This window comes from Sciurus vulgaris (genome assembly GCF_902686455.1).
Source record: "Sciurus vulgaris genome assembly, chromosome: 1".
NCBI classification, from domain to species: domain Eukaryota; kingdom Metazoa; phylum Chordata; class Mammalia; order Rodentia; family Sciuridae; genus Sciurus; species Sciurus vulgaris.
This window is the reverse complement of record NC_136461.1, coordinates 79,807,752-79,821,942: the sequence shown is the minus strand read 5'-3', so window position 1 is coordinate 79,821,942 and position 14,191 is coordinate 79,807,752. Positions and strand designations below refer to the sequence as shown.

Genomic DNA, 14,191 nt, shown 5'->3' with positions numbered 1-14,191 from the left:
AAAAATAGGAACTATATACTTCTTGAGGAAAAACACGCTCCGTGTATGACCTGGACAAAGGGAGCAAACCTGAGTTTGATCAAGCTCTTGGATTTCAATCTCTTGAAGAGACCTAGGACAGAAGAACATGCTGTTTTGTACCATAAATATACAGCTAGCCAAATGTAGATTATGGGAAACTCCACCAATCAAACAGCCTAGGTTCTAAGTAGATGGTCCATGAACAAAATAAAAGTGTGGAAGGGAACCTATAGATTCATAAGACTTTAAAAAAAATCAAATGTCAGGGACTGTAACCCAGTGGCAGAGCACTTGCCTAGCATGTGTGAAGCATGGGATTTGATCCTTAGTACCACATAAAAATAAGCAAATAAAATGTCATGCTATCCATCTACAACTACAAAAAAAATTAAAAACAAAAATCAAATGTCAAAAATGGGCAAGAATAAACTCTGGTGGCTAGAGACTGTAAATGTATTTGTCAGGGTTTAAAAACCAACAGAACCAATAGGATATCTGTCTACCTACCTATAGATTGATTTATTTCAAGGAACTGATTCCTGTAATTGTGAACTTGGCAACTCCAAAATCTTCCCTGGAGACTCAGTGAAGAGTTGTATTTTAAGTCCCAAGGGGGTCTGCTGTCAAAATGCCCTCTTTTTTCAGGGAAGTCAATTCTATTAATAAGGCCTTAACTGATTGGATGAGACCCACTCATTCTGTAGAGTGCAATCTGCTTACTCAGTCTACTGATTTAAAAGCTAATCTCATCTAAAAATACTTTGGTGGGGAGTGTGGGGGTGTAGCTCAGTGGTGCTTAGGACCCTGGGTTTAATCTCCAATGTGTGTGTGTGTGTGTGTATACGCAAATCCTTCACATAAACATCAAGAATAATTGACCAACTATCTGGATACCATAGCCTAGCCAAGTCGATGTATAAAATTAACTGTTACAGTACCAAAGTACTCATATTTGGGTGATAAAATTGTAAAAAAATCACAAAGGAATAAACCTATAAAATACAGGAAAGTAGTTTAATTTTGGAAGGAGGAGGAAGTTTATAATAATCATTGGGGGCAGGGAGTGGGACTCATAAGGGTGATTGGACAAGTTTTATTTCTTGATCTGAGTATTGGTTGTGAGAGTTTTCATCTAAAAACATAATATATTTAGAATATATAATATAGATTGTTTTTATGATATACAGTTGGCCCTCCCTAACTGTGGGTTCCATATCTTGGATTCAACCAACCTTGTATTAAAAATATTTTTAAAAATTTTTCAGAAAGTTTTTCTTCTCATCAGTCTCTGAATAATACAGTAAATAACTATTTATAGATCATTTACATTGTACTGATATTATAAGTAATTTAGAGAATATTGAAAGTATTCAGGAGGATGTGTATAGTTTATAGGCAAGTAATAACATTTTATGTAAGGGATTGAACATCAGATTTTGTTATTGGTAGCGTTGGGGAGGTATTGGAACTAATTTTCTTTGGATACTGAGGGACATGAATAATGCTAGCTACAGATTTGTTTGATGTGGTATCTTTATATATACTTTACAATAAAAAGATTTTTAAGACAGGCACAGTGGTGCACACCTGTAATCTCAGCAACTCAGGAGGCTGAGGCAGGAGAATTGCAAATTTCCAGGCTAGCCTCAGCAACTTAGTGAGACCCTCAGCAATTTAGCAAGAACCTGTGTCAAAATAAAAAATTAAAAGGATTAGGAGTATAGCTCAGTGGTAATTCACCAGTACCAAAAACAAAAGCAAGATTTTGTTTAATATTAAGCAAGATTTTGTGTAATATTAAGTGTTATGTTAAGAGGGCTTAAAAAAAGAACAAAGCTGTGTTAAACATTTTGAGGTTAAAAGTAGGGTATAATAATGACCCTGATTTTTATGTATAGCTCAGTATCTAATTAGAAATCATTTCAAAGGAGTTCTGCCTTCTATCTGAGTAGTAGTACCAGTGTTTAAATAAAGTGATTATTTACATTGGTAACTACTTTTAAGAGAAAATTCTTAAATGACTAATTTCTAATACATTTTAAAAATCATTATATTTGAATTATGTATATATTTATCATCATGGTAATATCAAGCTGAATGGGGATTATAAAATATCAATACCTCATTTTCTTAGGACAGAATTGCATAGAAATTATCTATGCAATAGATAATTACTTGTTTTCTTTCCCTTTCCTGTTTCCCCGTTTCTACTTTGCCCTGACTCATCTCTTCTTCCTTCTACTAAAAATATCAAGAAGCTAACAAAGTTTGAGTTTTAGGGGCCTCACTCCCAAAAGCCCCTTACAAGGCTCTAGCATGGTCCCTAGAAATGTGTTTACTGGGTATATTTTTGTAAAACTTACAAAAGTAAGAGATTTTGGCCTCCACTGGTTCAGATTCTGTGACATTTCCCTTGCCCAAATTTTGCCTCATGCCTGGTAGTCCTGAGTGACTTCAGACATTTTTGGGACTCAACTACAATAAAACTAAGCTGAGAATTTAGGAACTTGGGTTAGTATGGCATATTTATTGGTTTATATTCTCTCCCATGTCTAGATAGGTTGTTGCTCCCTGTCCTGGTATAGGAATGGTTTCCAGGAAAACTTTGTTGATTCATCCCACATGGTGACATGAAAAGATAAGTCCTAAGGTCATATCACTATGTGAAAATGTATTATAACAACAGGTATTGAAAATATATGGGTAAGCGGAAGCTTCAGTCCTCACTAGTGAGTAGTCAGAACAAAAGAAATATTCTCAGTAATGCAGAACATGTATTTATAAACATTTTTCTGTGTTTTGAGGAGAATCATACAAAATAGAATTTATGATAATTGCTGTAGTTCTAACCTATGTTTATGGACTGGGGATGTGGCTCAGTGGTAGAACACTACCATGTGCAAGACCCTGGGTTCTATTTCAGTGCGTGCATGCGCGCACACACACACACACACACACACACAGAAAATCCTATGTTTACAATGTTATTAGCTTTCCAGAAATTGTGATTTGTTGTGATTTCTTTTCTCATTCTAAATAATCATTTTCATACTTAAAAAGGCTGAGGGAGCCATTCCATACACTATAGTTAGAATCTGGAATGTCCCCCTAAAGTTCCATGTGTTAATGGCTTGTTTTCTAGCTCATTTGCACAATTGGGAAGTGGTCAAAACTTTAAGAGGTGGGGCCTAGTGAAAGAAAGTTAGGTCACTGGGTGCATGCACTTGGAGCATATATTGAGAGACCCTGGACCCTTCCTATCTTGCTCATTGTTTCCCGTTTACAATGAGGTGAACAGCTTCCTCCTCCACAGGATCCCACCATGCTGTATTGTGCCATCTCAGGCCCAAAGCAACAGGGCCAAGTGATGATGGACTAAAACCCTTGAAACTGTGAGCCAAAATATACCTTTCCTCCTTATAAGTTGTTTATCTCAGGTATCTTGTCAGTGACAGGAAAGCTGGCTAACCTACCCTATATAAATGTTTCAGTATATTTCCAATATTGTATTGTCCTGATGGTTATTATTATTTTGTCTTGAAAAATAAGAAAATGTGGACTATTTTATGAAAAAGCAAAGTGTTATTTTCTTTTCTTTCCTTTTTTTTTTTTTTTTTTTGAGGAACTACAAATGCGTTTATTTACTGCCAGTAGACCTTACAATGAGATATTTCTTCTGCAAAAGAGACGGAGAGACAATGGACTGTAATGTTTCTCTGGTCATAATTTAACACTAAACAAAGCACTTACTTGAACCTTGCAGGGTGAACAGGGTTTGTGACCAGATCACTCATTTTTCTACATTTAAGTCAAATTGAGACTTTTTTTTTTCTTTTCGAGTCAAGGTCTTGCTATATTGCAAAATGATCTTCCTGTTTCAGCTCAGTCTTCTGGATAGCTGGTACTACAAGTGCAGAAAATGTTAACAAAGAAGAAAAATAGATCTGATAAAAACCCAATAAAATATTCCTCAAGCATATTTTAAATATCATAATTAAGTGTTCATGCTTCTTAGAGTAAAATTTGTTGAGATTTTCCTCAAAGGATAATTTTGATTTTAATCATATCTTATACCTAAAAGGTACTTTCACCTTTTTCAGGGCTGATTGGAACATTTGCATACAGTCATTTATTAAGACTGTACTTCTTAAGGCAGTGATTATAGATAGACTGCCTGGAGGTCTGTGTGTGAATTAAATAACTTGGCATATGCTGATGCTTCAGGGAAAATTTCCTAAAGGTCTTGTATGAATTGTGTTCAGAGTTCTTTCCAGCTATTTACTGGAAGAGTTTAGATGCATCAAGATCTGGCACTCCAAAAGCTGCCTAAAGTATAGCAATGAATTCCTGTTCTGTTATGAAACCATCCTCATCAGGATCAAAAAGCTTACGTGATATTTTCAGAATTTTCGATGTTGGCAGGATTGCACAGAATAGTCAGACCTGTCACATACTCTCTGAAGTCTATAGTGCCATCATTACTGCAGTCAAAGGGAGTGAAAGATGTCTCAAGAACTCTGAAACTGGGAGTTTTAGATAATTTGAAAACTTTTCAATTCTGATCTTCCTTCTCTTTTTGTTTTGTGTGGTGGGCGGAAACCGGAGCCCAGGGTTACACCACGTGCATCTAAAGATGGCAACTGGCAAAGAGCAAATGGTGTCCTAATTATGCTTGGAGTACGGCAGGACCCGTTTACAATTGGCTGTATGATAATCAGTTCAGCTGCCTAGCGCGTGGACAGATATACTTTACATGTACGCTGATTGAGTGATCGCTTGACCTTTAACAGGATTGGATGGACATATCTGGTTACAATTGCTTATGCATGAGACTGCTTATATATTGAGGGTGTTATTTGAATAAACTGGAAGCTGCTTCATGAACCTTTGAAGCCTATGTGTCTTCTGTCCCGCTGGTCGGGCCGTAAGCGCGAGAAGCGGCGGTTTTCAGTAAGCAAAAAGAGCAAGAAGCTGTGCCGAACTGCTTGGAGCAAGCCGGGCAAAGAAGCCGTGGTTTCCCATAAGAGAAGCGGCTGCAGAGCCGCTCAAAGCAGCCCCGGCGGCAAACAGCAGTTCTCGGTAGTTTTGTTTAGTTTTTTGTTTGTTTTTTTTTTGTTTGTTTGTATTTTGGAACTGGGCATTGAACTTAGGGGCACTTTACTACTGAGATATATCCCCAGCCCTTCTTTATATTTTATTTTGAGATAGGGTCTTACTAAATATCCAAGGCTGACCTCAAACTTGTGATCTTCTTACCTTAACCTCCTGAATTGCTGTGATTATGGGCAAGTGATGCCATGCCCTGCTGATCTTCCTTCTTTTGAGGCAACTGCAATTGCAGTATATTAATCCAATTGGTTATTGATATTATCCAAATTTATTTTTGATTTCTGGATCATTTTTATGTAGATTCCAACAAAACAGCTTCCATGGGTAATTGAAGATTACCTGCAGAAATCATCAGTCTGCAGTCTTCTTAAGTGTGATCTATCAAAGGCACCTGCAAAACCTTTGCCATGATCATTTTGGCAAAAAGGAGAGGCTCTTTTTCTTTTTTCCCTTCCTCAGTTGGGTTATATAAATATGCATAAACTCAACTTCCACCCTAGTGAAGGATTGACTCAGGGTCAACATACAGGCCTGGAAACCTGCAAACCTCAGCCAGGTCCAGCTTACTGTGTCCTGGTTTTTGGGTACCTGAGCAGCACACTGGCTGCCCAGGGACACCTGAAAGAAGGCTCCTAGTTTAAAAGAGACTAGACAAGTGGGGCATGGTGGCACATGCCTGTAATCCCAGTGGCTTGGAAACTGAGACAAGAGGATTGCAATTTCAAAGCCAGCCTCTGCAATTTAGCATGGTGTAGATGTTTGGAGACAAGGGTCCGCTGAGGGTGAAGATGTTTGATGTCTACCCCAGTGCACTCAGACATTGGAGATTGAGCTCTGAAGGCACAGATCTAATTTTATTTAGGGTTGTACAGGACATCTATAGGCACATTAGCCAATCAGGTTAACATGCTTGTTAAAGCATGACAGAGACAGCCTATAGGTGAACTATATGTCAAGGTAGTGTAAAAAACCAAGTATGCCTAAGTAGTTCTGCCCAGAAACAGGTCTGAGACAAAGGATTGAGGGGATGGCAAGCTCCTGCACACAGCATGAGGCAAAGCAGCAGGGGCGAGCTCATATCACAGCTTGCTGGGATGCTTAACAGAGCAAGGCCTCCCCTCAGCTCCTAACTCAGCCTCAGCAGCTGCAAAGACCTTCATTCCATGGTGAGTCTTTACCATTACCTCAGTTTCTCTGTTCAGACTATTTGGCTTACTTAGACCGTGGTGTCAGTGATCACTGTCAGATAAGCTTGAGGAATATTCCCTACATCACAGCCCTGAGCAACTTAGTGAGACCTTGTCTCAAAATAAAAGAAAAAAAGGGCTGAGGATGTGGCTCAGTGGTTAAGTCTCCCTGGGTTCAATCCCTGGTACCCCCCTGCCCAGCCAAAGTGACTAGATAAAAGCAATTGGCACACACTCCTTTTGGGAAAATCAAGATCTGCTGCCATTTCCTTCTGTATGTCACTTGCTTCAGGATTTCATTCCTGGTATTAATCTTGGAATTGGGGTCTTCTTGCTTGGGTCACAAGCACCAGCTGTATTGACAAGAGGAGTTCCCCAGACATTGGGATCTTCATGTTTCAACTTAGAGACCATGGAGGGTAAGCTTGCCACAAAAAAGGTGATTGCATCAAAGAAAGTGGAATGTGGCTATAATGAAGATGGGAGCCTCAACTTAGGTCCCCTTTCCTCCTCTTAACTTTGTTAACCCAACGAACCAAACAGAGGAAGTTGAAGAGGAAGGTGCTACAGGATGCTTACTTGCAGTGGCACCAGTACAGTCCCCATGAGGATAATGCAGGGCCAGCACTACATGCACATCTCCTGCATGAAAGGGTTGGCTCCATGGGAGGGTATGAGGACTTATTTCCCGTGCAACCCTGATCTCCCACACCTCCATCTGAGAGTCCATGGATCTCCAAGCCACGAAGCAGATTCCTTAGTAACTAAGGATTCGGGTAGCATGGATCTGAGGTGGGTTCTGGTGGGTACCCTTCCTCACATTCAAATGCTTTTTCTGTTTGCATAACCAAAACTCTTAGAGACAGTTGTGGATTAAGAGGAAATTATATGTAACTTTTAAAATCAGAAAAATCAAAGATGGTAAGTAAATGTAATAGAATTAAAATGATATCAATGGAACAACCATTTTTCATCTTTTGCAAATATCCTGCCTTTAACATATATGCTTCAACTGTTTTCACACAATTTCTGACATTTATATGATGTATATGTTATATATCTATGAAGAATATATTTATTGGAATAAATATTAATTACTTTTCCCTTTTTTGTGTAAACATTAATTATAACTTTTCCTTTTTTTCTTTTTAATTTAAAGTAGTGCTGGGGATGAACTCAGGGCTTTGGAAATGCTAGGCAAGCTTTCTGCCACTGATATCCTAACTACAACTCCCTATCTTCCAATGTTTTTATCAAGTGCCACTGTATATATATAAAGAACTGAATTTGGGTGCGGTGGTATAAGCCTGTAAGGTGTCAGACCATACCTCAAAATAACAATAAGATAAAACAGGCTAGGATATTGCTCAGTGGTTAAGGTTCCCTGGGTTCAATCCCCTGTAAATAAATAAATAAATAAATAAATAAATAAATAAATAAATAAGGGAGAAAAAGAAGAAGAAGAATTGAGCTTTTAAAATAGGTGTGGTGGCACACACCTGTAATCCCAGCTACTTGAGGGTCTGAAGCAAGAAGACTGCAACTCGGAAACACTGTCCCAAAAATTTAAAAAAATTTATAAAGGGTTGGGGATGTAGCTCAATAGTACAGCACTTGCTTAGTATGTATGAAGTCCTCGTTTTAATGGTTCAATCCCCCACAAGAAAAAAAAAGCGCTTTTATGGTAAATAGAGGTGCTGTGGTACATTGAGAATTCTTAGGGATATTTCACCTTTTTCTGTCACTATCAGAACTATGCTTATGAGGGGAAACATTCCTTTTACCAGTTTAGGACTTATTTGGGAACATAGTATAGTCTCCAAGGTGTCATGATTTGGCAGTGTTACCAGTTGTCTCCTGCATCAAAGGATGACAACCCAAGAGAATGAGTAGGTGTTATGCTCTATTCTGTAACTCTTCTCACTCTTACCTGCAATGTTCATTTCTACTCTTTAATCTCTATTTAATTTAATTGCATTATGTGTATGCATCTTAGAGGAAAGTTCCATGTTATCTTGTCTTCTTTCTCTTGTGGTCTCCCCACAGTGTCCAGAAGTGTGTCTGATATAATACCCTGCCCCTGCTTTTCTGCAGTTTGTTACCTGTGGTCAACCAGTTTGAAAATATTAAATGAAAAATTTCAGAAACAATTCATAAATTTTAAATTGTGCACCTGTGTGAACAGTGTCATGAAATCTTGTACTGTTCAGCGTCATCCCACCAGGGATGTGAATCATCCCTTTCTACAGCATATCCAGGCTGACTACATTTCTATCCACCAGTCACTTAGTAGCCATCTTGATTATCAGTCAGCTGTCCTGGTGGTACAGTGCTTATGTTCAGGTAAACTTTATTTTACTTAATAACACTTAATATTACTTAGTAATGGCCCCAGAGTGCAAGATGAGTGATGCTGGAAATTTGGATATGCCAAAGAGAGACCATAAAATGTTTCTTTTATGTGAAAGGTGAAAATTCTTGACTTAAGGAAAAGAACAAAAAATATGCTGAGGTTGGTAAGATCTACAATAAGAGAGAATCTGTGAAAATGGAAAGAATGAAAAAGAAATTAATGCTAATTTTGCTGTCACACCTCAAACTGAAAAAGTTATAGTGATAATATATGTATGGTAAGTGCTTAGTTAAGAGGGAAAAAGCATTACTGTTTAGGGTTTGGTTTTGTCCCAACTTTCAGGCATTCACTGAGGGGGGTCTTGAATTGTGTCCCCTATGGATAAGGGGGGATTATTGTATTTATTCATTGAGCAAATATTTGTGTGCCTGCAGTGTACCAGGCCTTTATTTCAGACTCTGAGTCAAGCATAGATTCTAGAGCACACGGAAAGCACAGTACTCATTTCTTCTTGCAGTGAATGGAGTCAAAAAGGACATTTGGATCCTTTTTCTAAATCTCTCACCATTAATCTGGAGAAGTATTAGTTTTAAAATATGATTTGGTCTTCCCAGTATTGATAGTACTTATGGCCAATTTTAAGAACACAGTCATCTTGTCATAATTTACCTTCGAACTCATAGATATACTATAAATCCAAAAGATTTGATAATAGAATTTTTAATGGCTAAAAAATAGCAAAAAGAACTTTTGAACAATAAAATTAAAATTCACATCATTGCAGATTTGCCTTTTAATCTGGCACAGCTAAACATTAATATATATTTGTAGAAGGCACCATATGTTAACAGGATAAAGAAAGCATGAAAGCAAAACTGAGCCACTTTCTCCAACTTCCTTTTTGTACAAATATATACATTTTAAGGCAGATGCTTTTCTGTGCAAAATATGATGGATGGAAATCAACATTATATTACACATTCACACATTCTCAATTTTTTTGAATATCATTTGTCAGGATATTTATTTATGATAAAGCATATTGAAACAGGGGTTTCCCATAACAAAACAAAGAAGTTGAGAACAATTTTTAAAAAATATTTATAGATTTCATTACAGATCCCTCATAGAAGATAAAGTCAGTCTTTTATTCTTGTTTCTTCTTTTAGAAATGTCCATATCAGTTTGTTCACTATGTCAGGTTGGTCTTGCTGAAGCCAATGACTGGCTTCTGACAAAATAGTTAATCTGAAATAGTTTTTAACATAAATCTTTGTGACTTCAGCCATCTCAACCTCCATAAATGCGTCTTTCTCTCCCCACAGTAGGAGTGTTGGAGTGGTCACCATGTGATGTTTGAGAGGCAGGCAGCTATAAAAACAAAATGTGGACTTGAGATTCATTTTAAAAGTTAAAATAACATTTTCCCATAACATGTTCCATTAGACCATGTATTCTCAACGTGGGCAATATTACTCCCAATGGGACAAAAAACGGTTCTTAAAGGGATCTTCCTTTTTACATATAAAGGATGGATATACATGCAGTACATGAACAGATATTAAAATTTCATGGGGTTGCAGGTGATTAAGGAAAATATGTCTAAAAAGGCTCCTTAGGGAAGTGATAATGAAAAAATGGTTGAGAAATACTGCATTAGGCAATCAACCTGCACAATAAAAAATTTAAAAGGCTATTTAAGAAAGGGTCCAATAAAATTTTAAATTGGATGAGACTAGCAAAATTTATAATGAAGGCTCTAAATTAAATATGAAATTCATCACAATGAGGAATAATTTGCTTTATAAAAATAACCAGAATTTTGGAATATTTTCAATTGCTCTTAGACAATCAAATGCATTTTATGTGAAAACTAGAGCTGAAAAATCAGAAAATATGGGCTGAGCTTTAATATTACACAATACTAGATTTATTTTGCAAGAAGATTCTTTATAAAACAAAGTGTTTATTGTATATTTTTTTAAATGCAGAAAAGTAAAGAATAAAAATGAAATCATATATAAAATTCTATCATCAAAAGATAATTTTTGGTCATTTTTTATGCCTACATTTAAAACCATACTACAAATACAATGCAATAAATATACATAATTTATATACTGTATTCATATGCATCTCACATTAAATTATATCTTAAATTTGTTTCATTTAATAACATTTTTCAAAAAGGATTCTAAAGAGGTTATTTTATGGTATACTAACCCATAAAATAATAATGGTAATCCATAATATGGCATAATAACCCATAAATAATTTGACTAATCTCACATCCATGGTGATATTTCCCCTTATTTTAAGTGATGCTATAATAAGCATTTTTTGCCAATATCTGTTCGCATTTTAGGTAATTTGCTTGGACCAGTGGAATTTCTGAGCTAATGGGTATAAATATTTTTAAAGCTTCTGTCACTTTTTGTAACACAGTTTTTTAGAAAGGTGGATAATATTTATTAGATTCCTATTGACTAAGAGTAAGAATGACTATCTAACTAGATGCCCTTTAGCAATGAATCACATATTTGTTGGCTAATCATAAAACTTGACCTGTGGCTACTTGGGGTTGATAGAATGCTGTTGGAATGTATAGGATATCCCATATGCCCATCAAGGACTTAATTTTTTATTCCCATGCAGATGACCATCATATGGTTATACAAATACTCCTAAAAGTTAAATTCTTTGTGAATGGGTAAACTGATAGAAAAAAGTATTCTAAACTTAATTATTGATGGAAGGATTGCTATAAATACTTGTAAGTCACTTAAATTCTACAGTGCATAGAATGTTTAAAATGAAAATACTTTTAAACAGTTATTTACTACCTTAACAATATTTATGTACATAATAACCAAATGAGTAAAGTAAGGGGAGTTTTAAAAGACTAGTAGTTGAACAGAAATACAAACTCTTCACCAGATCAAACTGGAGATTAAAAAAAAAAGGGCATTTCCAGAAAATTAAAATAAAAGCGTATTCTCTGGTTATGAGGTTGCAAACTGCTAAATTTCATATGAAATATAAATTACATATGAAATGAAATAGTAAATGTTTCAAGAGTAGGTTTTTGGATGTTAAACTGCATAACTTATTGGGAAATGTGACAAAATATTTATAATTAAAAATGATTAATCTGGGGCTGGGGTTGTAGCTCAGTGGTAGAACACTTGCCTAGCACACATGACGCCCTGGGTTTTATTCTCAGCACTGCATATAAATAAAAAATAAAGGTTCATTGACAACTAAAATCATAATAATATTTTAAAAAATGATTAATCTTAGTAAGTATAAGTATGATTTGGGAATTCCAATAAACTGTAACAAGTCTTTTTATTATTATTTTTTTCTTTGTGGTGCTGGGGTTTGAACCCAGGGCCTTATGCTTGTAAGGCAAGCACTCTACCAACTGAGCTATCTCCCCAGCCCTTGTAACAAGTCTTAACAATGATTGCTCTATATCATTAATCATTTAGTTTATCAAAATGTACTTTAACATACCAATTTCAAATTAGTCTGAGTTTAGCATGTTACTCCTCCAAACTCTAAGTTATTAGCTGGTTCACAAGTATTAAGGTAGTAATTTCCATACTCCATAAGGTAGTGTTACATACTCCATCATTACATTTCTATGTGGAAATATTTCATTACTTTGATTAAGAAGTAATATGGAAAATAATAACACTCTCCTGCCCAACTGGGTGGTTAAGAAACAAAACACTGCAGATGGAACTTCTTTTTGCCTAGTTTTTCTTGGTACCATTTATTTTCCTTCCCTCACTTTAAGGCAGTGGTTCTCCAAGTGTGGTCCTCTAACAAACAGCATCTGCATCAATTGGGAACTTGTTAGGAATGCCAATTCCTGGACCCCATCCCAAACTTACTGAATCAAAAACTCTGGGGCTGGGGTCTAGTCTATTTGAACATACCTTCCAAGTGATTCTGATACATGCTAGAGTTTAAGAATCACTGCCATTAGAGTAATGTTCTGACTATGCTGGAATTTGATTCCGACTATCCCCATGGGTGTTTTAAACTCATGTATGTTAGAATTCTTCCCCATTCCCTCAGTTTCTATAAGGAGAGATTTTCAGTAAGGGTTCCTGAATCCTTGTCTCACTCCTGACTGATAAGTGACAGCTGTTTGTTCAGGGTTCTGGATTGAGTGCATTTGTCAAATAATATGTCCTAAAGATAAGAGATTTAGTTTCTCTTTTCCTTCTTCTGGGATTAGTGGGAGGCAGTAACCTGGGGGATAGGAAGGGGCAAGTTAGCTCTGTGAACTTTCCTACAGTTAAACTGTTTTGGCTGGCAGGAGGGAGTTAATAAGACCATTTTCATTCTTGTATTAAGACACAGACTTCAACCTAGACTTTATCAATAATTAAAATGATATTTTCGTTTTCATCTGCTGACTCTTTGATTTCTTAACTGGTTCAGAAATTGGGCAGGAAAAAAGGAATGTTATTTATCATACCCCACTACCTTTGAACAGTATATATCTTTCTATAAAAATATATGGAGGCATTTTGCATGTTTTAAACTTTTTATAACTTTATATGAAGTTTATACTACACATCTTTCTACAACTGGCTTTTATGCCTTAACATTATATTTGTAAGATTTATCCATTGATGGGTTGGGATGTAGTTCAGTGGTAGAGCATTTGCCCTAGTATGTGCAAGGGCCTGGGTTCAAACCTCAGTACCAGGAGAGAGAGAGAGAGAGAGAGAGAGAGAGAGAGAGAGAGAGCTACCGATGATGCAGGCATATAGTTCTACTTCATTCATTTTACTCCTATATAGAATTTCACCATATGACTAAAAATTTCCAGTTATTTTGATAACTCAATATTAAACTTATTCTCATAAATGTCCATTTGTATACATGAGCAAGAGTTTCCTTATAGTATATAGAAATAGAATTGCTTCCTCAGAGCTGGACACAGTGGCATATGCCAGTAATCCCAGCGGCTCATGCCTGTAATACAGTGGCTCTGGAGGCTGAGGCAAGAGGTTTTCAAGTTCAAAACCAGCCTCAGTAACTTAGTGAAGCCCTCAGCCAACTAGCAAGATCTTGTCTCAAAATAAATAAAAAAGGGCTGGGGATGTGGCTCAGTGGTTGAACACCCCTGGGTTCAATACCTGATACCACACACACACAAAAATCTTCCCCAAAGAATATACACATCCTCTACTTGATACTGTTGCATTGATTTCTGAACTGACCTTATGCTCCACAAGAGCATATACGAATTCTCTTTGAGGGTTGGGGATGTAGTTCAGATGTAGGTCATTCGCCTAGCACGTACAAGGCCCTAGGTTTGAACCCTAGCACTGCAAAGGAAAAGACCCTCTCTTAGCTTCACATTGCTGCCAACACTTGTTCTCAACTGTTTAAATTTTTTATTTACTTTGATTCGTTAGACAGCTCAGCAAAGCTTTCTTTTCTCTATGGTGAAAGAAAATCCAATTTTCAGTTGGACAAAGAACTGCCTACAATAAGG

At 36.4% G+C, this 14,191-nt stretch overlaps 1 protein-coding gene and 1 pseudogene across 3 annotated transcripts in view; both read right to left on the bottom strand.

Annotated features, from left to right (window-relative positions):
• Nucleotides 1-4,299: 4,299 nt before the first annotated feature.
• On the bottom strand, nt 4,300-7,047 carry LOC306654048 (lysophosphatidylcholine acyltransferase 2B-like; annotated as a pseudogene). The gene is made up of 3 exons: nt 6,897-7,047; nt 5,439-5,762; nt 4,300-4,544 (listed from the first exon to the last, which is right to left on the bottom strand). The product of its transcript is annotated as a lysophosphatidylcholine acyltransferase 2B-like (transcript).
• A 2,393-nt stretch (nt 7,048-9,440) lies between these two features.
• Nucleotides 9,441-14,191, bottom strand: part of EPHX4 (epoxide hydrolase 4) — a 42,215-nt gene continuing 37,464 nt past the window's right edge. Inside the window, exon 7 of one of the 2 annotated variants that reach the window (XM_079151038.1) lies at nt 9,441-10,041. In XM_079151038.1, coding sequence (XP_079007164.1) covers nt 9,810-10,041 — 232 coding nt within the window. In that variant the 3' untranslated portion in view covers nt 9,441-9,809. The remainder of the gene's footprint in view (nt 10,042-14,191) is intronic. The other variant, XM_079151039.1, reaches the window with a different exon arrangement.